The sequence below is a fragment of the Dromaius novaehollandiae genome, chromosome 1 (assembly GCF_036370855.1).
Source record: "Dromaius novaehollandiae isolate bDroNov1 chromosome 1, bDroNov1.hap1, whole genome shotgun sequence".
NCBI lineage: Eukaryota > Metazoa > Chordata > Aves > Casuariiformes > Dromaiidae > Dromaius > Dromaius novaehollandiae.
In genome coordinates this window covers 89295705-89320155 of record NC_088098.1, presented here as the reverse complement: position 1 = coordinate 89320155, position 24451 = coordinate 89295705, and the positions used below count along the sequence as shown (strand labels likewise).

General features: G+C 49.4%; 1 protein-coding gene across 4 annotated transcripts in view; it reads left to right on the top strand.

Annotated features, from left to right (window-relative positions):
• SIDT1 (SID1 transmembrane family member 1) overlaps window positions 1–23406 on the top strand; it is a 47286-nt gene extending 23880 nt beyond the window's left edge. The window contains exons 7-26 of one of the 4 annotated variants that reach the window (XM_064519620.1): window positions 270–363; window positions 1591–1662; window positions 2052–2145; window positions 2994–3037; window positions 6738–6809; window positions 8430–8578; window positions 9254–9327; window positions 9906–9972; window positions 11022–11095; window positions 11685–11808; window positions 13112–13229; window positions 13843–13979; window positions 15908–16016; window positions 16441–16455; window positions 17237–17313; window positions 18448–18494; window positions 19289–19394; window positions 20160–20360; window positions 21162–21275; window positions 22128–23406. In XM_064519620.1, the coding sequence (XP_064375690.1) occupies window positions 270–363; window positions 1591–1662; window positions 2052–2145; window positions 2994–3037; window positions 6738–6809; window positions 8430–8578; window positions 9254–9327; window positions 9906–9972; window positions 11022–11095; window positions 11685–11808; window positions 13112–13229; window positions 13843–13979; window positions 15908–16016; window positions 16441–16455; window positions 17237–17313; window positions 18448–18494; window positions 19289–19394; window positions 20160–20360; window positions 21162–21275; window positions 22128–22190 (1851 nt within the window). In that variant the 3' untranslated portion in view covers window positions 22191–23406. The remainder of the gene's footprint in view (window positions 1–269; window positions 364–1590; window positions 1663–2051; window positions 2146–2993; window positions 3038–6737; window positions 6810–8429; window positions 8579–9253; window positions 9328–9905; window positions 9973–11021; window positions 11096–11684; window positions 11809–13111; window positions 13230–13842; window positions 13980–15907; window positions 16017–16440; window positions 16456–17236; window positions 17314–18447; window positions 18495–19288; window positions 19395–20159; window positions 20361–21161; window positions 21276–22127) is intronic. The other 3 variants (XM_026103475.2, XM_064519625.1, XM_026103477.2) reach the window with 3 other exon arrangements.
• Window positions 23407–24451: the final 1045 nt, after the last annotated feature.

Here is a 24451-nt window from a genome sequence, read left to right as displayed (position 1 = left end):
TTTTATTTACTTTAATGTTGGTTTGCTTGTGCTGGGTTGCTACTTGTACTGAATGCAGGTAAACTCGGTCAGTTTAGTATCAGCAAGGATGTGGGGAGTATCCCCAGAAGTGAAGCTCTGTCCGAAACAGGCAAGCCTCTGTACGACTGGTGCCTGTGTAGCAATTAAAACCTGATCTCTGGCCCTTTGGAGCATCACCTCTACCTTGTATAGAGGGAGAGGCTCCTTTGCTTCTCATGGGTTCTGTCTTTTTCCATTCTCCTGTGCAGAAAAAAGACTTTCCAGGTGAGCAATTCTTTGTTGTGTTTGTCATCAAACCGGAGGACTACGCCTGTGGGGGTTCTGTGCCTTCCTCTCTCCGTGGTAAGTTGTGTTAGGAGACAGGCTTGGTTTTTGCATCTGGGTGATAGAACAGTAGGAATCCTCGGTGGCCTTCCAGTGGGATGACATGAGATAGTCATACAAGTCTATTTCATCCAGGTAGTCACAAGGAAGGCTGAAATATCAATTTTATATTGTCTGGTAGGATAACAAGTTTATCTGTATCTATAGCTATATCTATACCCATAGCTATTCAGGAAGCAGCTGTCTAGCACAGGACCTGGCTGGCCGGGGTTATGTTCTCTTGTGAAGAATCAGCTGTGTCTTGGGTGATACTGGAGACATTTAAGCAGTGCTGGTTACAGTCCCCTGTCATTGTCCCCCATCCCCCCTGGCTGTAATATCCTCCTGCCTGGATGGGGGCACGGATAGCAGTTCCTGCAGAGAGCACTTTCTCCCACTGTTATCTTGGGATCTAAGCACGCTCCAGACTTGGAGGAGGGGGAAATTTGTTAGCATAATTTTACAAGAGACTGATTCCAGTGCCTTCCCAAGCCAGAAAGCATGTATGTCTACCTCCTGGGCAGTGGCCAGAGCAAAGGCTCCGCTACTCCTGTGATGACTGAAACTGGAGTGGGGATGCAGCTGTCCCCATGGCACACCAGAGCTCACTTCAGATTAGGGACATCCATATCCTCAAAGCCAGTGGCTTCCACCCTGTAGGAGAAATGAGATTGCAACCAACAGATTTACTGGGCTTCCATCCCGCACTAATTTGTATCACCTTCTGGGTGTATTTCCCTTGTCCTGTTGCAGTCTGCAGAGCTGTACTGGCAGAGTGTATTAAGCGGTGTTGAAACATAAGCGGGTAGTGTGGCATCTCATACAAGCAGGATGGGAAGCTGAGTTTTGGCCAAGGGAAAAGGACAAAGGTGGTGCCCTAATATCTGCAGTGGGAGAAACTGCCCTTCTGGGGACTGGATGAAAAGGATGTACTTTGCATTCAGACACCCAAACTTGAGCAATATGTAGAAGATTCAACCAGGATGTTTCTAGCCTGAAAAATATGTTGTGGATAGAGCAAGAGCAACATGGAAAAAGCTATATATTGGCAAGTTTGGGAAAGGTTTAGAGCAAAGCTACAGTAAAAAGTAAAGTAAAAAGCCAGACCCAGATGTTTTTGCAAATGCAGGTTGAGAGAACTGAGGACACGACCAGAGAGCACTAATGTTTGTTTTTTACATTTGCTGTACACTTTGCATCTGACAGGAAATGGCAACCGTACCTGGAACCTCCAACGAACAAAGAACCTTCAAGTGACAATTGTGCCCTCTATTAAAAGTTAGTGCCTCTTTGCTGAGCAGTGCAGCGTTTGGGGGGAACTTGGCGCTTCTGTGCAGGAGGGTATGGCTGGGGAGTCAACCCCATGAAGGGATGGTGCAGAAAGCAGCAGCAGAGGAACTGAAACTATTGCAGCCCTGATGCCTTCCAGGAGGTGCTGTGTGGCATGGAGTGGCATCACTGGCACATTAGCCAGTGCTGGGGGCAAAGAGATGGTGAGAGATCTTGCAACATGTTCTGGTAACTCCTGGTGAATAAAGTGGATGGGGCTGGCAGGTTGTCTGGGACAGGGGTTTGTCACCAGATGGTGCTGCAAGGAGCAGGATGGGAATGGTGGCTTTGAGAGCCTGTCCCTTCCCCATGAACTAACTGTTGCCTTCTTTCTCCAGAGTCTGTTTATGTGCAGGCCATGTTCTTCAGCTTCCTGAGCTTCCTCTCCTTTTACCTGGGCTCAGTGATTGTTGCTTTTGTTCACTACATCAGGTGAGTCAAGAGTTTTTAAAAGGACAGCGATCCAACGATCCAACATTTGTTTCTCTTAATCCTCTGAAATGCCTCACCCTGCTCAGAGAGAGCAGGACTGGAGGGGCAGGGGAGGGAAAGCAGCCTAATTGGAAGGTAAGAGTTGTCTCCATGGGGCAGCTAACAGCTAGCAAGCAATGAGCCTCAGTGGCACAGCAAGCCAGTGCCCAAAACGTGGTGGGGAAGGTGGAGTTTTTGGGGATTAGTCATTGCTGACTGTATAGGCAGCGACTCTGGTTAAAGTGGATCCTTTGTCTGAAAGTGCGGAGGCTCAGGAAGTAGGAGTTTCCCTCTACAGTCTTCCCTGGCCTTCCCTTTCTTTTCCTGTCTGTTGTGGGTGTGCAACTTTTTTTTTCTTACTCTTCCCAGCTTGGCACCTGCTTTGAAGGAGGCAGTATAGACTTCTTGGGTATTACACTGACACACAGCTCTAGCCCCTTCTGTCCCTTCCATGGATTCTCATGTGTGCAGTTCCTAGAGTGGGGGAGTCAGGTTTGGGAAAGCAGTTTGAGAGTATTTCCCAGCATGCTGAGCAACTTTGAATGGGTCATGTCACTAGTTGTCCTGTCCCTGATAGATAATTGAGGAAAAAAACCTCTGCTTCTGCTGCTTTGGCAGTTGGAGAGGTGGACAGCAAGCAATCGTGTCTTAGCCATGCCAAGTTGCAACAGAATTTTTTTCTTGTTCATTTATTTTTTGTTTTAAGACTTGCACCGTGTTGGTCTGTTGGTATCCTAGATGTTCCTGTCATGGCTGGCAAGCGGTAGGGTTTGTTTGGTATCTCATGAGTGCTGTCTATTCCTTTTCAGGGTTCGGAGGAAAGCTTCAGCTGGCAGATACAGTCCTGATGATGGTAAGGTTGGGATTTTTTTTTTTTTTTTGATTTTTATTTTTATTGTGTGACAGCTTTAAGTGAACAGCATGGCTCCCAGGCCGAGCAAAGGACAGGCCATCTGTCAAGTACCTTCTGTCCCTTCAACCCTTCATCCTTTCTTGTACATGTACCACATGGTCTCTGGCACTGGTGAAAGATGCTAGAGCTTCCTCTCTGCCCCCTTACGAGATGGTGTTTGGAGCAGGCTTCCCCAAACCTGGTCCTGACCCCTTCTTCAAAGAGCTGGCTTTTGTGTGTGTGTGTGGGGGGGGGGGGGTGGAGGAAGGGCAGGCCTTGGCAAGACTTGATTACAGACTGATGTTCCTGCTGGCAGATCTGTTCCTTTCTAAACAAGGAACTTCAAATTTCTTTCAGCCTTTTATGCTTTGATTTCCCCTGCCTAGTTTAAGTATGGAGTCTCTCTTTGGTTTTGGTTGTATTTTTTTGTTTTCTTAAATTGAATTTGTCTTTAATGGTAAGTTTCAGAGAACAAAGTGAATGAATGACTAATACAGTAAAGTAGTGCTATTTATCTTATTTACTTTGGTATTTGATTCCATTTACTTTATGCTGCACCCACGTTTCAATGTTCTACAGCTTTGTGTTACAAAAACATAATTGCATCTGAAAAGTTACCAGTGAAAGATGGAAATTTTGGCATGTGGATGGGGGGCACTTGGGGTTTCTGCTTCCTGGGGAAGTGTGGGAGGCTGACTGTTTTTATTTTGTTTAAATATTTAGCGTCTGAAAATAGTTCAAAGCATTGGTCTGACGATAAGAAGCATTGTCATTTGTACTCCTCTCCTGGGGGTAAAGAGAAAGTTGCATTTTGGCAGCAAAAAGAGCTTGAAAGTTTTCTGTTTTTTTTTTTTTTTTTTTTTTTTTTTGTCATCCCAGCTTCTTCAATCTCCCCTGCCTGCTACTTATCACTAGATAAGGATGCTAACATAACTGAACTCAGCTTAAAGCATCAGCACTGGAACTTCAATCTAATCTGGCACTGTCTGGGTTAGTACTTCTGTCAAGTGACTGGGGGCATTTGGCTTCTCAGAGTGGCTTTTTAAGGCAGACAGAGATCCATATGTGCATTGCTGTGTGCTGTGCAAGTCCCATGTGTGTTTGAAAGGGCTTTCTTCACAACCAACCAAGCAGGAAATTCTGAAGTGTGTTTAGAAGTACTCTAGTACTGAGTTGTCAGAGGTGGATCTGGCTGTGAGACAAAAGCAGGACTTTGGCCCCTGGAGACAGCAGTGGAAATGGGAAGGGCCTGTACATTGTGGAGTTTGGGGAAGCTGAAGGGATTGGGCCAAGAACCTGGAAGATCCCAAGCTGATGCCAAGGGGTCACTGTGTAAACCCAAGGGGCATGGTCTCAGCAGGGTGGTGGGGCTGGCCCTGAGACCAGAATCCCAGGGGAAGCACTCCTGGTGCTGTAGCTGGAGGATGCAAGTGCTGCAGATAGCTGAGAAGCTGCTTTCCAGACTGCCCTGGCAATAGGTGGAAGTTAAATCCTGGTACTTGAAGTATCCAGAGAAGCCGCAGGGTGGAGATGCTGTGCTGAGCCCAGATCTGGAAGGTGGGAGGCTGGATTCCCAGGGAGGGAGGGTTGCAAGACAACATCCGAACAAAAGGATAGAGAAATGCGATTCCTTCACCTGCTGTGGGTTTCCTCCCAAATAGGCACCTGGGCCTTTTGTGACTTGTCTTCTCCCTTGTACTTCAGTTCACCTTCACATGCCTAGCACTGCCTGGCTATCTGTCACAGCCCTGTTCTTTCCTCTTTGGAGGAACCATGTCCTACCCATATGCTGTTTCTTTCTCTGTTGTGCCTCTGGAGGGTGAGTCTGATGCCTAAAAAGTGGTAACTTGCATCTTCCCTGTCCTCCAGATCACCCAGTGCACATTGGCTTTCTCAGTTCTTTCTCTTCTTCCCACCCACTGGGATTTCTCTTTCTCTAAAGCAACTCTGGCTCTCATCTTCCCCTTTACTCCCCTTTTCTTTCCCCTGCCCTGCCAAAAAAGAGTGGACAGAGGTGCCTAGGAATCTGTTTCTGCCTCTGATCTCCAAATATGCTTAGAGTCCTGTGTGCCCTATTGCTCCTGTCACCCAGGAGCACCCTGTCCTGTGTAATTTTTCTTCCCCTTCCTTCCATGGGGGATACCTCCCATTCCACATCATAATTATCCAAAGGAGAGAACAGCTGGAGGAACCACACCTAGTGTACTGCATAGTCAAGCGTTTACTTTGCTGACTCACCCACGCACTGGGAAGTGGGACTGAAATTAGTGGGTGAGTTGGAGTCCGAGGTGGCTGTTAGAGCCAGTGCAGAACACTTCATCTCCCTGGCATGTTTGCTTTGTCCAGATTTAAATCTCTCCTTTGTGGCGACTGCTTGATTGCTCGGGAGAGAAAGAAGACGTCACTTGAGAGTGTGCCTCAGTGCTGTGAACGTGAGGAAAAGCTTCTCGCCCTCTTCCCGGTGATCACGATTTCCAAATGACTTTAAAGCAGCAGGAAAAACTCTACCATGAGAGAGGGAACATTGCATGGCAGATGATGAGCAGAAGGTGGATCAGAGCTGAAATGCAGGCTGGTACCTACCAAATGGCTTGTTCCTGCAGCAACCTGCAAGCACAGCGCTGCTAGTCCTGGCTCAGGGCTGAAGGGGTCTCTTGCAGGGGAGAGCCTTCCCTTGGGTGTTCGATCCATGCTGTGTTATCCACTTCAAACGTTCCTCTGAGCTGTTTGTTGCCCTGTCAGACAGCTGGAGTGGGAGGGTAAAGAAAGCTGAAGCAGGAAGAGGACACCACGTCCCAGCCCACAGCTCAAAAAGCACAGTGAATGTGTCAGAGGGGAGAGTGAGCTGGACTTAAAGCATCAATTGTCCTTGCTGTGTGGGTCTGCCCCATACAGCATACATAGCACAATCTGTCTATGCCCATTGCTTTGGGATGGGTCAGGTGCTGGGAAGCCAGAAGAGGAGCTTGGAAAGATGGGGGGGAATTGTCAGGCTGCAATAAGGCCGAGTGGCTTAAAGTACTGACTGGCTAGTAGGACCTCTGTCAGGTTGTGTATATTCAGCCTGCTGTGTGCCCTTCTGCTGCAGACTGGCAGCATGAGGTTGTGACAAGGGCGAAGCTTTATGAGCACCTGGGCTTGTCTTGCTATTTGCCACCACTGGAAGACATGGTGTTGCTCCTGCTGGTCTTGCTCTCTCCCTTTTGGGGAGTTGGGTGTTTGACAACCTGCCTGTGACTTTTCTAGGGATGACTTGAGGGAGGTAGCGACAGGTGACTAGATCCTCGCTTGAAGGGTGAGGGAGGAGAAGAATTAGAAATTCATACAAGTGCTCCGAATATCATGAGGCTCATCCTAGAATTTGCCACGTCTTGCAGCCCTGTAGGGTGATCTCCGCTGGGTGCTGCAGAGAGGCTTGTGCATTTAGGAGGCAAAGTGGCAGCCTGCGTGGGGATGCTGAAGGGCATGGTTTTGCTTCATACTGTGCAGGAGGGAAACACTTGCTTTGCGGTATGCTCTAGGGGGAGGTAGGGTGCCATCTGCTTAGGGAAATGCTGCCTCTCCCAAGCCTCTCCTGCTCTTCAAGCTGTTTGCATTCACCTCGATCTGTTCCTCACTGACATGAGACTAACTGGCTCTTACAGGCCTGTTTCCATTGCAGGATCTGGGATTATGACATCTTCGCACCCTATCACAGCCAGTACTCCTGAGGGAAGCAGCTATGGTGCTATCGGTACAGTATCTTCCACATCTGGGGGCGTAGAAGTGGGGGCTCTGTCTGGGGCAGGATCAGACCCAGATTTAGTGCTTTAAGGCCTGAAGGGACTGAAGATACAAGCTAGTCTAACAGCAGGTTACAACTACTCAAAAAGGAGCTGTAGCTTGGAAGATTCAGGTTGCACATTAGGAAAAAATTCTGCACCAAAAAGAGGTGCCCAGAGAGTCTCTGTCCTTGGGGATGTCCAAGTCTCAGCTAAACAAAGGCACAGTCATCCAATAACAGTCCTGCTTCCAGCAGGAGGTTGAACTAGATTGCCAAATGTCCCTTCCAACCAAGCTTCCAGGAGTCTGTTATTAGCTCGTCATGCCTGTCTCTAGACCAAAGCATGTGCTTCCCCAGCAGACTAAAGGATTGTGTGCCACAAGGCAGGACAGAGACGAAGGTTTTTTCTGTCTGGGGGTCTCATTAGGTGAGCGATAATATCACACTGTCAACAGATAAACTGTGCCCTGGGCAGCAGAGGAAACAAAACTCCCCAGAATGCCACTGTTCTGAGATGGGAAATTCCTTCGTTTGCCAGAGTATTTCTTAGTCTCCCTGCAAGTGTTGTTGCTCCTGTGGAAGGACAGGTGCTGAACAGCTCAATGCTGGGGACTTCTTGGGCATAACCCTTGGATTTGGCAGAATGGGGACCCAGGTGCAGGTTGATGTGGTGCAGGTCAGGGTAGCTAGCGTAAGGCAGTTGCTCAAATATGAGAGGGCAGTAGCTCTGTGTAACTTTTAGTCCCTGCTCAGGATGCATTTGCTCTCTCTGCTGTAAAGATATCCTGACACCTCAGATGTCTCCCAGTTGTTGGACTGTGAAGGTGTAGAACCTCTGAACACCTGGTGGAGGAATTCAGAACTGAGGTTTCATGAGCTCTGGGAAAATTCAGGAGGAAGGAATTAGGTCCTGGAGCAGAGTTGAGGGCTCCAGGCTTTTTTCAAGAGTATGCTTTTAAAAGCACCTGGGAGATGAGACTTAAATGTTCTGCTCAAATGGTCTGGACAGCAGGCTGGCAGGGAACTCAGCAAGCCAATAGGGAGAGTACAGGCAGTCCCAATGACCTGCAGGTGAACAATACTGTGCATGCAATGGGAGCAAAGCTAATGGTCTGCCTGCTTTGAAAGTTCAACTTTCTTTTTGTCTTTGTTTTACATTTTTAGAAAAGCTTATACACAAAGATTATACAAAAACTGTAGGATGGCCTGTTTCTGACTCTCGTACTGCCTGCTGTTTTCACTAGGGCTTTCTGGCATGTTTTGTACTTCCAGATTTCAGAGTCCAGGCTAATGAAGAGTAGAAAATGTTACAGAGATAAAAAGCAGTAGAGTAAAAGCAGGGACAAAGAGAATACTGGGGGTGGGGGCGGGATGGATAGGGCAAGAAGACAGCATCTTTGAAAGTTCTCTTAACTGGCATTTGGGGCTTTTGGGAAGGGCTGTGATCATAGGACAAGTTTGTTCCCTGAAATGACCTTGTCCACTTTTTCCCAGTAGAAAGCTGCTGGTATCTGGGCTGTTTCCTTGTTGCTGTCCATAGAGGGATTTAGTCTTTACTTTGACCAGTTCCTTCTCCCTGCTCTGCTCCAGATGAGTCGAGCTCCAGTGGTGGACGGCAGTTGTCTTCCCCTGAGCGAGGGCCACAAGCTGGTTCTGATACTGACAGCTCTGTTGAGGAGGAGAGCGACTTCGACACCATGCCGGAAATCGAAAGTGATAAGAACGTCATCCGCACTAAGGTACAGCTACCGTTGCAGCTGTGGCCATGATGCTGGGCCATGGACACAGCTGGACCAGGACCAGCAGTAGAGTCACTTGCCAGGGTTTTTTTAAGTTTCTGCTTCCTTCTTTGATGGATTTCATGTAACAAAGATGAATGTATTTTTAGTGTTCTTCCACAGTCTAGGAAGTCTTCCTGATGTGCTAAGTGCACTACTAAAATGAGTGATTTAATGTGGAAAACCAGAAGTGTGTTGGGAACTATCAAGAAAGAGGAAGAAAGCCCAGAGTGTCCCAGAAACCTCAAGGTGATGGGACAGCACGAGGGGAAAATAATGTGCAATGGTAGATAGTTAACTAGCAGGAATAGTGTGCTCCAGTTGATGTGCAGGAATCAAATGACTGACACAAGTTTTGTGATTTTAAACTAGCATATCTCAGAAACTGCCTTTTTCCATTACTCCACACTGCTCATTGTGGGTAAGAGATCGGAGCCAGTCCTGGAGCTTATTAGAGGACTCTGTAAAACTTGTTCCCCATAGAATCAAGGGACACAATGAGCATTTTTTACATCACTGTGTAAAAACTGTCCAAATTGCACATTGACTAACTGCATGAAGATTTCCTACTGGCTTGTCTTCCTCATTAGGTTTTTTCTTCTTCCTTCCCTCTTTCCCATCCCACTAATGTTTTAGGTGTTCCTCTATTTGTCAGACTTGTCCAGGAAGGACCGAAGGATTGTCAGCAAAAAATACAAAATTTATTTCTGGTAAGGAGAAGATGACCTGGTAAAGCCCCAGTTCACTACCCAGTTCTTGGTTGTGAACTCTCCATCTGTGTCCACGTGCTCATCTTTTGAACCACGCTTTAGGCTTGAGGATATTCTTTGAGCCACCCTGTTATGCACTCTGACCTTGTTCCAACCATTAGCTGCAGATCTCACATACTTAAAGTGAGGATATTTGTGGACCAGTGCACACATGTCTGTAGATGGATACTGGTTTGTGTAACGGCTCTAAAGTACAGTAACAGGCAGTGCACTAGAACGTACTGGGGAAGGTGGAATTGGCATTTAAACACATAAGCATGTGATCCACATGCTGGCTTTTCTTGTACTCTTAGCATTTGCCTCTGTTGGACAGCATTAGCGTGTTTGCTCTTCTGCTTCAGAAGATCGTAACTGAGCTGGCATAAAGCTCTGACTGGCAGGTTTGCTGGGAGAGAAGGATCTGTGCCCTTAGGCACTGGGGTGTACGTGCCAGCTCCATGAGCGCTGTGGGGCTCTGTGCTGGGTGTGTGGTGGTTGTGCCGGTGTGTGTAACTGCTGCTGCTGCCTCCTCCCTGCAGGAACATCATCACTATTGCAGTGTTTTACGCCCTGCCGGTAATCCAGCTCGTCATCACCTACCAGACGGTGCGTTGGCCTCTGCATGGCTGTCCCCTGGGCCTGGGTGGTCTTGCCTTTAAACCTGCTCTGCGGCTGCATGGTGCAAGGACAGTTGCAGTGAAATGGGGTCACCCAGGAATCCCACTTGATGTCTGAGGAGCAATTTACTTTAGCTGCTCCCTCTGCACCAGGTGCTGAGCACTGCTGCTGGCCTGGCACGCTGACCTTGCAGTTGTTCCGCTATTTCTATCTGGAAAGTGGGGAGTTCAACTGTCTTCCTACCCCTCTGATGTCTCATTTGGGGCCTGTTTCACTTTAGAGGCAGGAGGAATAACTTGTTATTTCTAAACTGTACTTATTTTCACTTGTCTACCATATTTGTTGTGATATGAATGATTCCCCCCCACCCTGCTTTCCCCCTTGCCATCCTGCTGCTATTCAGAGGTCCATAAGCAGACCTGTGTTTCACCCCTTGTTCTATTAGTGGGGCTGGGGGGAAGTAGGAGTGAGAACACACAATATGTTTCCTTTGAGGTCTGCTTTCAGGTCTGTGGCCCGTATCAACCTCTTGCCCCCATAAAAGCTTCACTTGTAAATCCTGCTACTACTCTGTGCTGGTGCTTGAGTTAGGCTGTGTCCTAGTCTCTAAAATGCATCTTTGAGGCACAGTGGACCTTTACACAGCAACTTTCTTCTAAAGTGTTGGCACCCAGTCCCTGCTCTGCCCCAAGCACTTAAACTATGCAAAGAGGAAAAAAAAAAAAAAAAAAAAAAAAAAAAGACCAGCTGGAATTCAGACCAGTCAAAGGCTTGGCTGATAGCGGCTCACCCCAATCCTGTCCAAAGCACCTCTGGGCTGCTGTCAGAGGTTTTGCCGCTTTTCAGGGCTGTGGTCTCTGAGCTAGACTGGGTTGTAAAAAGCCATTTACAGAGTGTAGTGTTACGGAGCTGCAACTCATGAGTACCATATACACAGTATGGCATTTACACCTTGTGTGCATGCTGATTCACAAAGCAAACCCCTCAGAACAGGGAGGAAGTGCTAACGTCAGGTCTCCTGCCTCCTTTCTCCCCAGGTAGTGAATGTGACAGGCAATCAGGACATCTGCTACTACAACTTCTTGTGCGCTCATCCCCTTGGAGTGCTGAGGTGAGTGAGCACTGTGGCCACTGTGATACTGTCTTGTCCTGAATGTTTGGGCTGTGCCCAGGTCAAGATTTTGTCCTTGCCAGGTTTATAGTATCCATGCTGATAAGACCACAGAGGGTTTAGGGCTCACAGCAGAGTCTCCCTGAGCTTTCTGCTTGGTTCAGCTATGGTTTTCTGTTGCAGTGAGGCACAAGTACCAGGAACATGTGGTACCTGGGTTCCCCCAGCAAATCTACTGGGATGCAATGAAGTGCTCCTCGGCTCTTCTGAACACTTTCACATGCATCCAAGGAGCAGCAGCTCTGCAAAGAAGTTTAGCTCAGTCCTTTCAGTGCAGCACTTCTCTGATCTAACGTGGGAATGCAGAGAGCCTAGAGTTAGGAATCTTGCAAGGAAAGCGTTTAAATCCACTGAGTCAGGTGAACTACTCAATCTAAAATTGTCATGCAGCATGTAAAACTAGCAGGTGTTGGGCAGCTGCCAAGGTGCAGGATAGTGAGGGAAGCAGAGCAGACACACAGTTTGTGGCCTGGGTTTCAGCCTCCAGGTGCTATGATATCCTTGTCTTAAACCTTCTCGTTTCCTGCAGTGCCTTCAACAACATCCTCAGCAATGTGGGCCACATGCTGCTGGGCTTTCTCTTCCTCCTGATTGTGTTGCGCAGAGACATCCTCCACCGTCGGGCCATGGAGATGAAAGACATCTATACCCTGGTAGGGGACATGGTTGCATGGGACCTAGTGGAGGAAGGAAGGATAGGGAGAATTTGGAAGCTAAATAAAGCGAGCTACACAGTGGGTTTCCATTTGCCTTCCTTAATAGAGGATTGAGTCCTCCTCCTTTTCCTTGCCTGCAAGAAGGTGGAGGTGGGGTGCTTGTGGTCTTGTACACCCCAGCACTTTGTTTCCAGTATGTCCATGCTGCTGTGGTGACCTTGTTTTGGCCTGCAAATACAGAGATTTGCACAGGAATGATTCCTGGGGCTGTGGCTTTTTCTCCAGTGACTGCTGGGGAAGGAATTGGGACAGGTGAGCTGGCTGAAAGCATATCTGGATACCTGCTTTGTTTCCTTGGCTCTTCCTCAGGAGAAGCATCTGCTTCCTGGAGAGGGTAGGAGAAGGCTCCTGCAGACAAAGAGCTAGACCTAGGTTTGTAATGCAGCTTGTGCAAAGCACAGTCTGGGAGCTGATATCCTGCTCTTTTGCTCCCAGGGAATGTGGTGTTGCTGTGATCTCTTCTGGACAGCATAAGTGTCCCAAGATGCTTTTGTTCATGGTGGGATTTGTGTGTGTTTTCTTTTTTTTCTTTCTCTTGTCTTGTACAGTCCACAGTTCCTTTTTTGGCACCTCCTTAGCAAGAGGGCTTACAGCAGTCTACAATAAAACAGCAATTTGGGTGTCCTGGGGCTCTGAATGAAAGCCTGCTATAGCTAGAGCCTCTGCAGGTTTTTTGGTATGTCCTGTGAGAGACTGCAGCCCTGTCAGCAGTGGTGATGGTGGCTTCTGGAGAGAGCCCTGTTCTTTCTGGCTTGATAGCAAGTAAAGGCCCTAGACCAGTTTTCACAGTCTGCTGTTTAAGTACTTTCAGATGAGGTCTGAGGTGGAGATGTCTTCTCACCTGGGCTGATGGGCTCTGCTCCTCAGGTGCCCTTAAACCCAAATTGCCCACAATAACAAGGCCACTATTCTGGATCTGCAGTGCTCTGTTTTGTGCAGGATGTAGCACCACACAATGGGCAGGGCAGTGAGATTTTGGTCTCAAGATGTCAGTACCAGAACACAGAGTTCTCCAGACCAGAAGTTTCTGTGTGGTTAGGTTGGATTTGTTCCCTGTGAATTCAGTTGGCTGTGCAGGGTGGCTAAATGCAGAGCCTACAGCTGCACGCAGCATACTGTGCTGTGTGGGTGGATGGAGAGCATGTGTGGGGGTAGCGGAGAAGAAGGAAAGGAGAATGGAAACTTGCTTGTGATTGGCATAGTGAGGGATACTGGATTGTGCAGCTCTACTCTCTTCCAGGACTATGGAATCCCAAAGCATTTTGGTCTCTTTTATGCTATGGGCATTGCTCTGATGATGGAAGGGGTGCTCAGTGCCTGTTACCACGTCTGCCCAAATTACTCCAATTTCCAGTTTGGTAAGCTGAGTTGCCTTTCTCCTTTTGATTAGGAGGCAGGATTTGCTGTGCTCTGCCTCCTGCTGAGTTGCTGGTATTTCCTGTCCTTCTACCCATGCAAAACTTCCCTGGAGTCTGCCTATTTCAGGGCCCATTCAGGAGGTATATGACTTTAGAAATTGGGGGCTACTGCACTTCGGCCTCCTTTCCAGGGCCCTGGAGACCCCAGTAGTGTGCTACTGGCAGGGTCTTCCCTCACTTTTGCTGCTTAGAGTCTGAAGACCTAAAACACACAGTTGGAAAGGCTTAGTGCTAGAGCCTAGAGTGCTCTGTCTCCACTGCAGTGGAAACTCTTTCTCTTGGGGCCCCTCTGCCTTCCCTGCCTGTTGCTGTGCTGCCCTATGTTGGGCACTTATCTTAAGGGCCCCATTCTTTGTTGTCCCAGAGCATGGTAGATTCACTGCATGATGGCAAAGCAGAAGATGCTGTCCAATGTCATGTAGCATCAGGGCTTCATGTCTGCCAGCTTTGGGTTTGGCCCTGCTGCCACGTTTCTCCTTTATATGCTGTTTGGAACAGCTTCAGTCTGCTGGCAGTACGTATCTTCACTGTCTCTGTTGTGCTTCCTCCACAGACACCTCCTTCATGTACATGATCGCAGGACTGTGCATGCTCAAGCTCTACCAGACCCGCCACCCAGACATCAACGCCAGTGCCTACTCCGCCTATGCCTCGTTTGCTGTGGTCATCTGTCTGGCAGTCCTTGGAGTGGTACGACTCCCTCTTATTGACTTCCCTCTCTGGGAAGGAGATGGTGCTGCTGGAAACATGGCTCAAATGGAAAAATGGTTGGGGAGAGCAGCTGAGTTGAATAAGAGTGTGTGAAGCAGCTGCTAGCATTTGAATTCCCAGTGAGCTTGTTTTTTTCCTCTTCTCTTTCCCTGGGCTCACGGAGAGAAGAGCAGAGCAGTTTTCTCTAGGCATGCTCTTTTTCAGGCCTTCCCCACCCCATTCTACCCTTCCCAAGAGGGGAGGTTCATGCATTAAGGTGTCCATGTACAAACACACAGCTGGCTTCCCATGGGGAGGCCCTCCTTGGAGTGGGGGATGAGCTGGCTTGAGCTTCAAAGAGAAGTATCCTCTGCCAAACTGCTCGTGTCTCTTCCCCTGCCTTGGGAAACTGTGTTGCTGGGCACAGCTCCTGCAGTTGGCTTTGCTATCTTTGGAGAGATGCGCGGCTAGTATAATGGTCTGGGGGCTCCCAGGCAAGTTTCAGAAGTATCTAGCTGTCGAAGGGCAGTGGTGCAGAGGGACCCGGCAGCTGGAATCGCAAGAGGATCACGCTTGTGTGCCAGCAGTCACTGACGGGCCAGGCTGGTGTGGGGCTTTGCCTGCTTGCTCTGAGCAGTGCAGGTGCTGAGCTGGCTTGCCCAAACCACCAACCTGTGCTTGACCTTGGAGGTCTCTGCTCTCTCCTCTGGAGGCTTGGGGTTTCATTCAGCAGTAACCAGGCAAAATCCATTGAATTCATGCTTTGAACTAGCAGCTGTGTCCCAGCAGGACTGTTAGCCCCTCACTACCCAGCATAATACAAGTTATGAATCAATTCTGTGAAGGTATTTTGGGCAGGAGATGGGCTCTGTGGGATAATGCATGCAGGAGCCGCTGATGAACTTGGGATTTTCCAAGAATCTCTTGATAACTGTAGCAGAGCTGCCCACCAAGATACAACACACAGAGATTTTATTACGGGATGCTGTATGTTATCTTGCCAGATGCTTTGAAGAGTGGAGCGAGGTTATAAGCTGCATGTCTTCCTAGCTCCACTCATGCAGAGGCAGCTTTTCTGCCTTTTTGTAAGCTGTGTGATCATATGAAAGGAAACATTCAGGCATGTGCCCCAGGGGAAAGAAGTGTGTGCTAACAGCCTGACAACAGCCCTTAGTTTCTTGCCCCCTCAATGTATGACTGAAACATTAAGGTTTTATATAGCATTAACCTAGATTTGTAGGCAACTTCCAGTCCTTAAATAAACTAAGAAGTGTATGATAGGAGCAACTGCCTGCACAGCAGCTTTGTCCTTTTTGGATAAAGATAACCATTTGTTCAGTTGCTATGTAGCATGACTGGCTCTTCAGAATCTGCCACATACAGGTCATATCTGTCTGACACTTTCTGTACCTGAATTAAGTGAAAGATCTGCTGAAACAGTGGGGTATTCTCACCTTTGTACCTCCGAAGAATTCCTGTATCTTGGAGATCGTTTGATTTCGGTTGTACTGGAAGTGATTTCAGTCTGCTATAATGCACTAGTTAAAGTAACAGCTGATTCCCTGACTGCCTGTTTGTAAAATCCAGCTCCAGGCCTGAAAGCTGCTGCCCAGGAGCAGGGAGAGATTTCTTGGGCCTGGGAGTCCCTGCATTTCTGTTCCCTGAGCCAGCTGCAGTCCTTCCAAATTGCCAGCCCTCTCTGAAGGGGTATTTAGAAAGAATGGTCTCTTCTCCAGAACTGCTGAGCTCCTATTGCTTTTCTGGACTTTGTCTAGATTTATAGATCTATTTTCAGGTTGGAGGATTTGAGGGTTTATCTCTATGTTCAGTGAGGATTTCTGACACCGCACGGTGATGGGGGGAGGGGGGGAAGGACTGGCCGACAGATAGCAGGGTTCAATTTGCTCTTAATATTTTCTTGCTTTCAGGTATTTGGGAAAAATGACATGTGGTTTTGGGTCATTTTCTCAATGATACATGTTCTGGCCTCCCTGGCTCTCAGCACTCAGATCTACTACATGGGCCGCTTCAAGATTGGTAAGTGCTGTGGTTGAACCGTGTTGCTCTGGGGTGTCCAGGCATCTTCTCTTCTCACCTGCACAAGTGATCTCTGCAGCATTTGGTGCCTATGTGAGCCCAGTCCCATGGCCTGTGCTTGTGTTCTGAGTTAGCCTGTCCTCTCACTCATCTGAGGCTCTTTCTGGCCTCCAAAGTCCTCATGCTGCTGCTCTGCAGATCTGTAGGAGTCAGCAGGACCAGGTGGCCCTGTGGAGCTGGAAGAGCTGGGCTCCCTCCCAAGGAACCTGCCCTATTTTAGCTACAGCTCTCCCTTGCGTTGTGCTCACGGGAGCAAGCTACATAAACCCCATCATGAGGTGAGGGGGGTCTGCTGGAGAACCTGGCTCTTGTGCTCTGCTTACAAACGTGTTTCTCCTTCCTCTTCTGCTCCCATCTGCCTCAGATGCCCCTGACTCAGGTAACTGGCAGCAGCTCCCATTCTTCTCTGGGGAAGTGACTGAGCAGCGATGTGGCAGTCAGGGCTGCATGGATGTGGGGGGGGAGGAAGCTCTGCACACCCTCGGGGCCTGGCTCTTGAGGAGTGAAGTCAGTTTGCCAGTAATATGGCTTGTCCTTCTTCCTTCACAGGAGGAGGAGGATCTAGTGCCAAGATCAGAGCTCTCCAGTACTACGAGCCTTTTTAGCTCCATGTTTGTGTCTGAAGAAGGGTGTGTGGGTGCATGCATATGCATGTCTGCCCATCCTCCCTGCCACTGATGGCTCTCCAGTGAAGCCTCTGCAGTGACTTTTGAGGGCAGGAGTATCTTGAATGCATGCTGTTTCTCCGGGACCCTCTGATGACTCTGAGGGACGAGTGTCTGCCATGTTCCCCTTCTAAGACAGCTTGTTCCACAGAAGGCATTTTTCCCCTTGCTGCACGTGCTTCTCCTTCAGAGAAGTGGCTGCAGAGCCAACCTGTTTGTACATACAGACAGCCTATTTGAATCCTGGGCCATGCCAGTATTAATGGCTTTTTAACTTGTCATCCTGGCTGAACGTTGTCTGTATCCCAAAAGTGGTGGCTGCCCTACTGCTCAGCAGAAACTGCTTCCCAAGGGCCAGAAATGAACCTGTGCACTGCCCTGCTCCTCTGCAGGCTGGGTCCTCTGCCAGCCAGCAGGTGCCCATGATTTTCCCATTTGACCCTTTGGAGCTCACTTTGATGGCTGCATTGTCTTTTTATTCTCTTTCTCTGGCAGACTTGGGAATATTTCGCCGGGCAGCGATGGTGCTATACACGGACTGTATCCAGCAGTGCAGTCGACCAATGTACATGGTAGGCTTTCCTCTCATCTTGGCATCTCCCTCACCACTGACTCACTTATCAGGTGATGTGCAGAGGAAAGGGTTTTGACTGTTTGAAGTGATGCTTCACTTCCCTTCTTTCCCAAAATATATGGGTAGATGTAGATCTCTAGTGGAGCTGTTTACCCTGACCAGGCCTCCCCTGTTCCAAGGCTCAGTGAATAAAACATCAGAGCAAAGGTGCTACAAATGTAGTAGGATTTGCCTTTGCTCTTGCTCTCTGGGGATGTCAGTCCAAAGGGACTGGCATAAGGCTTTGGGCAGCAACTGTTTGTTATGGCTATGGGGCTAAAGCAATGGCTGCTGATATTCCTACAGCACCTCAGGGCAGGTGGCAAACAAGTAAGAAACAGCAGCTGTTACCTTATGTCCCATTGACTCCTTTCTACTTGGAAAGAGCTCTACAGAGCGCAAATTAGAGCTTGAAGCCAAGTGAGCTTTGTATCTGTGAGCATCCATCTCCTTAATCTGTTAAATTCGCTCATCCCTGAATAAGTGCCAGACTGAATTTTGCAAGTAAACTAGGTGCACTCAAGCATAAAATAAGACTGGTTGGCCTGAAATAGCTATGTCATGAAAGCAGCTATAAGCACAAATGTACATTTCCCACAGACATATCCCTTCTGCCTGCCACAGTTACAGTATTTCCTTAGCTAATGATGAGATTGGTGGAAAAAGGACTCCTTGCTTTGTGGATATATGCACAGTGCTATCCAAATCTTCCACTCCTTCCTCTTTCAAGCTTGTCCTTCCTCTATGTGGTGACTGTCCTATAAAATAGGAGGGGAAAAGCTAAGTTGGAAACCAGCAGGAACTTAGTCAAAGGTTTCACAGACAGGTGAACCGCCTGAGCCTGAGCCTTAAGTGCTGGGCTTGTTGTCTTTAGATGCTTAGTCTCCTTCTTGCAATTCTCTCTTCAAATCTGTGAGTGTCAGAGCAATGTCCATCTGATAAATGCTCCCATGGAGTGGATTTGAAAGCCACGTGCATATGCATTCGCAGGAACCAAACTCCAAATCATCAGACACTGGTATCTTGAATTTCCGAGGCAAATGGCTGTTGTATTCCTTCTGCTTTCATATAATCATCAGTGTTTTCTCCTCAGGACAGGATGGTGCTGCTCATTGTTGGAAACCTGGTCAACTGGTCCTTGTAAGTGTTGGGTATATGTGTCTTATGCATATGCAAGCATTGTACAGGACTCAGTACTGACACGTAGGTGGCCTGAGGTGATGGGCAAATGCGGTGGAATCTGCCACAGCCCTTCTGTGCTTGTGCCAAAACATGCTTGCAGGGCAAAGAGATGGAGCCAATGAGCAGAGTCAGTAGGCAGATCCATGGGACGGTGCTGTCTTGTGGCTTCATGTATCTGAGCTAGCTCGTTCAGAGCCAGCCTGGCACCTCAGGGTTGTGTCGTGCTGCACACACACTTGCCATGTAGCTGGGAGATCTCCAGCATAGCCCAGGTGCAGGAGACTTGACAGAGATGCTTGTTAGCCAGATGGTCATGGTGTCTGGCTCAGCAGTAAGTGTGGCTGAAAGGACCAGCTCTTAGATGAGACCTGAAGTCATTGCCCCAAGCCCTTGCTTTTCACTGAAACTGCTTTTCAGGAACATGCCTTCTGCTAAACATCCAGATCTGCAGCCAAGCCCTACAGAGGCACATGCATTTGGCCACAGGTAGAAGCAACCCAGAGCTCCTGCCCTTTCCTCTGCAGTCTGATGTTGCTTGTGGGAGCTGAGCATGGTTGAGTCTGCTCTGCTTTGCTTCCCAGCAGAGAGAGCAAAGCCATACAGCATGTTTTCTCCAGGGAATTGGGAGGCTGTGGCAGTGTTGCAGTGCCCTGTGCTCTGGGAAGGGCAGCAGGCAGTGACAGGTTGGGGACCTACCTATTGCTGCTATGAAAGAGGCTGCTTCATCTCTATTCCTCCCTCTCCCCACTCAGCGCTATCTTTGGACTAGTGTATCGGCCCAGAGACTTCGCCTCCTATATACTGGGAATCTTCATCTGTAACCTGTTGCTGTATCTGGCTTTTTACATCATCATGAAGGTAAAGGTGCCTGTCTCCACAGCTACTCAAAGGGGAAGGGATGGGCCTTGCTGTTCCTGGCTGTGGTCTAGGTTCCTGCAGTGTCATGGAGGGGCCTGTGGAGGACTCTAGGGTGGGATGAGGTACAAATGTTGGGCTGGAGGCTGCCAGCACAGGAGCCATGCAGGTTCCTGCAGAGCTGCATGGGTATGATTTAAACAGCATTGGTGCCATGTTGTAGTGGCTCATGAGAACAACTGTCCCGGAGAGCAGCTATTGCCAGGGTTTTTATAGTGGTGTTTGGCTCAAGGGAACTGTTAATTCCTGTGTGGCTCTGTGAGACCAGCTCCTCAGCCCCTGCTTTGAGACAGCTGTTGCTTTCCAAAGCCCAGTTCAGGAAGGCTGAGGCAGGGACACCCATGCTGGCCCTGCAGAGAGCCAGCCCTGCTGGGCAGAGCCCCCTTTCCTGGATTCCCTGCTTCCCTTTTCCTCTTGAGAATTGCCATGGAGGGTCCAACACTTGTGCTGGGAGCAGAGATGTCAGGGCTATGCCCAGGCTCCATGTCCTGCACTTGGAAAAACACCTGATACTGGAGCTGTGGCCCCCATGATTTCCTAGAGCTGCTGGCAGGGAGGTGTGAAACAGACTGTGCTGGATCCGTGTGAGATGCTGAGGCTGGCCCAGTGTGTGAGGAGGGGGCACTGTGTGCACGGCATGTCTCAGTGGTGTTTGGGCTGTGTCCCTGTGGGGCAGGCAGTGCCCAGGAGCTCTGCCTACCCCTGCAGCCCTTTGTGGGTGCAGGCAGCTCCCAGATGATCTCTGCTGGCCCAGTGCATGGCTCTGGGTCTGCTGCGAGGCTGCATCCCTCTCTGCAGCTCCGCAGCTCGGAGAAGCTCCTGCCTATTCCCCTGTTCTGCATCGTGGCTACGGCAGTGATGTGGGCGGCTGCCCTCTACTTCTTCTTCCAGAACCTCAGCAGCTGGGAGGTAACTCGCATTTACTTTTCACCGTCGGCCTGCCTGTCTGTGTCACCATCTTTCCTCTCCTGACTTGTTGCCTCGCTATTGTTCCTCTTCACACACACACAACAAAAAAACAAACCCCCCCCCCCCAAAACCCCCAACCAAAAAAGACCTCTGGGAAAGAGTCTTAGGCCACTTGGAGTGAACTAAAAGCTTTCAGCTCCTTCAGCAAATTGGGAGGGGAGCACGGGAATCTGTGGTGATCCAAAAATGACTGTATGCATGCAGCACTGGAGAAATGATATGATCCAGGTGATCCTGTGGTGACTGGTCCCAAGCACTTGCTAGGGGACAGGGGAAGAGCTGGGGATCTGAAAGGTGAAACTGGGTAAATCCTGACAAGCTCTGGATGGCAGGCTCCTCCCTGGGGAGGGAAGCTAGCTGGGGAATAACTTGCCTAGAGATGCAAGGGCTCTCTGTGATCGGAAAGGCTTTTAAATCCAGGCTGGATGCCTTCTAACAAGATACGGTATTTGTCTTTGGAAGCGAGGGACTTGCTGTAGGGGTGTCTGGGGGAGGTGAGCAGCTTGCACTGTTCAGGATCCCTCATACAAAGACCAGAAGGTTTTCCCTAGCCATGGCTTGTGATCCTAGGTCTCCAGGTCCAAAGTACTGCACCAAGTTACTGCTTTATCTTCACCTCATGTCCTGCTAGTACAGTGCTTTATCCTGGCTCCCTAGGGAGGGTTAAGATGAGGCATTCTTCAGAGGGCCTGATGTAGCCTTGCGTGAGAGGATATTGAGGCCTCACCCTCTCTCTCCTAGGAGACTCCAGCAGAGTCTCGGGAAAAGAACCGGCCGTGCATCCTGCTGGGCTTCTTCGATGACCATGATGTCTGGCACTTCCTCTCTGCGACTGCCTTGTTCTTCTCCTTTCTGGTGAGTCCTGCTCCAAGCCCCCCCTCACTCTGCTATATGGCATGACCCTCTCTTCCTTCTTGTCCTTCTTTGTCTTCTGCATCAAGATGAGGCAGCCCCAGGATCCCACAAAAGTGCCCCAGCTCCTCTTCTCTGCTCTCTCCCAAGACCGCCTTTGCGGTGATTGCTGGGAGCAGGGATTGGACTTTCTGGTTTGGCCTCTTCAGCCCCAGAAGGGATTCGAAGCCAGGAGGCCCAGGGAAGAGGGTCATGCAGCCCTTGTGGGAAAAATGAGGGACTGCTGGTCTGAGCAACCCTCTTGCAAGTTTGTGAGGTGCTCCCAGCCCCTCATTTGGAGGGGGACTTCCTTCTCCCCAGGCAGTGGGGTTGCTGGTGTGGAGCTTAGCTCGCTCCTGGGCTTTACTTAATTGCAGTAGTTGACTCCTGTGGTCCTCTGCTTAGTCCCTTTTCAGGCCTAGTGGCCTATGTGATGCCAAAGGTAGAGGTGTCCCCTGGGATGGGGGGAAAGACCAGTGTTTTGGGGCAGTGATGAGGGACCAGCTTACACCAGGGTCTGCATGGTGGTCGTGGCAGGCCCAGGCTGGGCTGCTTGCTCAGGTCCTTGTAGCACCACAGTCACTCTGCTGCCAGAGTGACTTGCTGGGGGCAGGAGGGTGGAGGGTGGAGGGTGTTACAGAAATAAAGTTAATTGGGCACATCTATATGAGCCACTGTTGCAACTCCTGTACGTGGTAGAGATGTGGCCCAAGTGGAGCCCTGCTGTGACAGATAGCATCAGGAGCTGGTTGTGCTCTCCAGCCACAGGTCACGCAGTGAGGGCTGATTACCACATTGTGGTTTCCTCCTCCTCAGGTCCTGCTAACCCTGGATGATGACCTGGACACAGTGCGCAGGGACAAGATCCCAGTGTTCTGAGCCCTGAGGGGAGGTGCGGGGTGTCCTGAGCCGCTTGGCCAGCTGAAGGTGCCGGGCTACTGATGTCCATTGGGAATGAACCTGCTTCCGTGCCCAGCAGCCCCAGGGGAAAGAGGAGCTGGATCCCATGGCAAGCATGAAGGGATGCTGAGTAACTGAGGCAGGACCGGAAGGGAGGACGGTGTTTGCTCCTTTCCTGTAGCACCTGCTGGGGCAGGCACCATCTGACAGCTGAGGCCAGTGAGAGCCCTCTGGCTTCTGCATCTTCAGTGGGAGCCAGTGAAGAGGGAGGTAACTGGAGGTTTTGTCATCGACTCTGATGAGCGGGCTCGAGGCGCAATGCAGACCCTTCCCGTGTCTGCAGCTGGTGCCTGTATGCTGGGGGTTGCTGCCCTCAGAGGGTCACCTCAGCAGGCACTGGGGGAGCGTATGGTTCCTGTCCCATGGCCATTCCAGTGTGCAAAACAACTGCCAGGTGAGCAAAGGACTCCAAGCTGAGATGGCAGCAGGGGATTGTTTTCTTTTTGTTGGAGAGGCTTGTCCTGTGACTGGAGGGGAGCCACAATAACAAGAGAAACTCATCCAAGGGACTGCAGTGTTTGAGGGAGATGGTGGACTGGAGCCACTCATGAGTGCTCTGCTAGAGGCAGAGCCTCCTGCCTTGGCTGTTATGGCCTCTCTTCCTTATACACATCGAACAACCTCACCTCTTCCCACTGACAGCTCCTGCATGGGCACTTGTCAGCGTGGTGGTCTCCTTTACAGCACCAGAAGTGCTGTCTCTGAGCAGTGTGTGCCACCGGTGTGGTGAAGTTGCAGCCTTGTTTGCAGTTTAGCTTCTTGGCCCCTGCTGCATGGTCCAGGGAGCCTTGCTAAAGGGGCAAGGTGGAGTGAAGAACCCATCCAGCAACCTCAGTCTCTTTCTGGCTCCTATGTGCTTGCTTTGGGCAAACTTGGCAAAGCAGGTTCCCATTCTGGGTTGGGGGTGAGGAGGAGATCTTATGAGGGTTGGGGTTGACCTCTTTATCTAAAGATCTGGACCAAACGTTTTTCCTCTCTTCAACTTTTCTGCATCTGAAATAGTTTTTTAATGGTTTCTACATTCTTCCAGAATTCTCATTTATTTAAGAAACAAGAATAAGATGTGAAATATTGCAGGCATTGCATCTAAAATGTGACCTGCTTTGCTAATTTTGAATTAAAAAGTATTCTTTGAGGCCTGCTGTCCTTATTTTTGTCATTATCTGAGTATTTTTCCTTTGGTGTTTGTGCATGTGCATGTACCAAGTGATGCAAAGGCTCTGTTCCAGTCATGTTTACTTAAGCATAAGGCTGTGGTAATTTTCTATTCTGAGAAGTCTGTATTTTCTAGGAAGGTTTTGCACAAACAAAAGTGCAAAAAAGAATTTCTTTTCTTCCCCCTAACTTGGAGTTTGTCAAGATGGTCAATAAAATGGATGTTCCCAGCTCCCTGCTCTGCAAGTTGATCCAAGTTCTTCTTGCTTCATGTGCTAGCAGCAAGGAGAACGCTCTAGGCAAAGTGGTGCCCGGTGGTGTAACACAACTGCTGTCATCCTTAGGTTTCACTAAGACCCTTTCAGTTTCCTGAATGTACACACTGATGCCCTGCTTGTTCTCCTAACCAAATTGCTTTTAGGGGGCTAACTGGAGTAAAGAGCCAAAGTTCTTGTCTGTCACCAGCTCCTAGGTGCAGTGCCAAGAGGCATGGAGGAGGGATGCCCGGGGGAAGCTGCTGGCTGGTTATCTTCCTGAGTAGAGCTGCACTGAGATGTAGCTGCATCCCCGGTAGGAGATGCCACAACATGCACAAGGTAGTGGTGGCCCCGGTGCACTGGTTTGGATGCTTTGGGCTTTACTTGTGCCTTTGCTGTGTAGCTTGAGTTGTGAATTTGCAGTGGTCCTGGAAATGGGGGCAGGTTTCTCAAGCTCATTGCTAAGCAGGAGCTTCCCTTCCTTGAAGGTGTCAGTATGGGCTGCAGGGAAGGAGATGAAACTGTCACTTTTTTCTGAGCTGAGCCAGCAGAGAAGTATCAGGCTGAGAATAATCCTTATTTTTCTCTTCAGCAACCCAGCAGCCTTGCCATGTATTCTTTGTCTATCTAAAATGACAGAATCCAAGACCAGTGACACAGACTTGCTTGCAGAGTCTCTCCTTTTGGGGTGTATGGTTTTTGGGGGGGGGGGGGAAGGACTGCAGCAAAGTCCAAAAACAAGAGGTGCAAAAAAGCCCCAAACCCTTG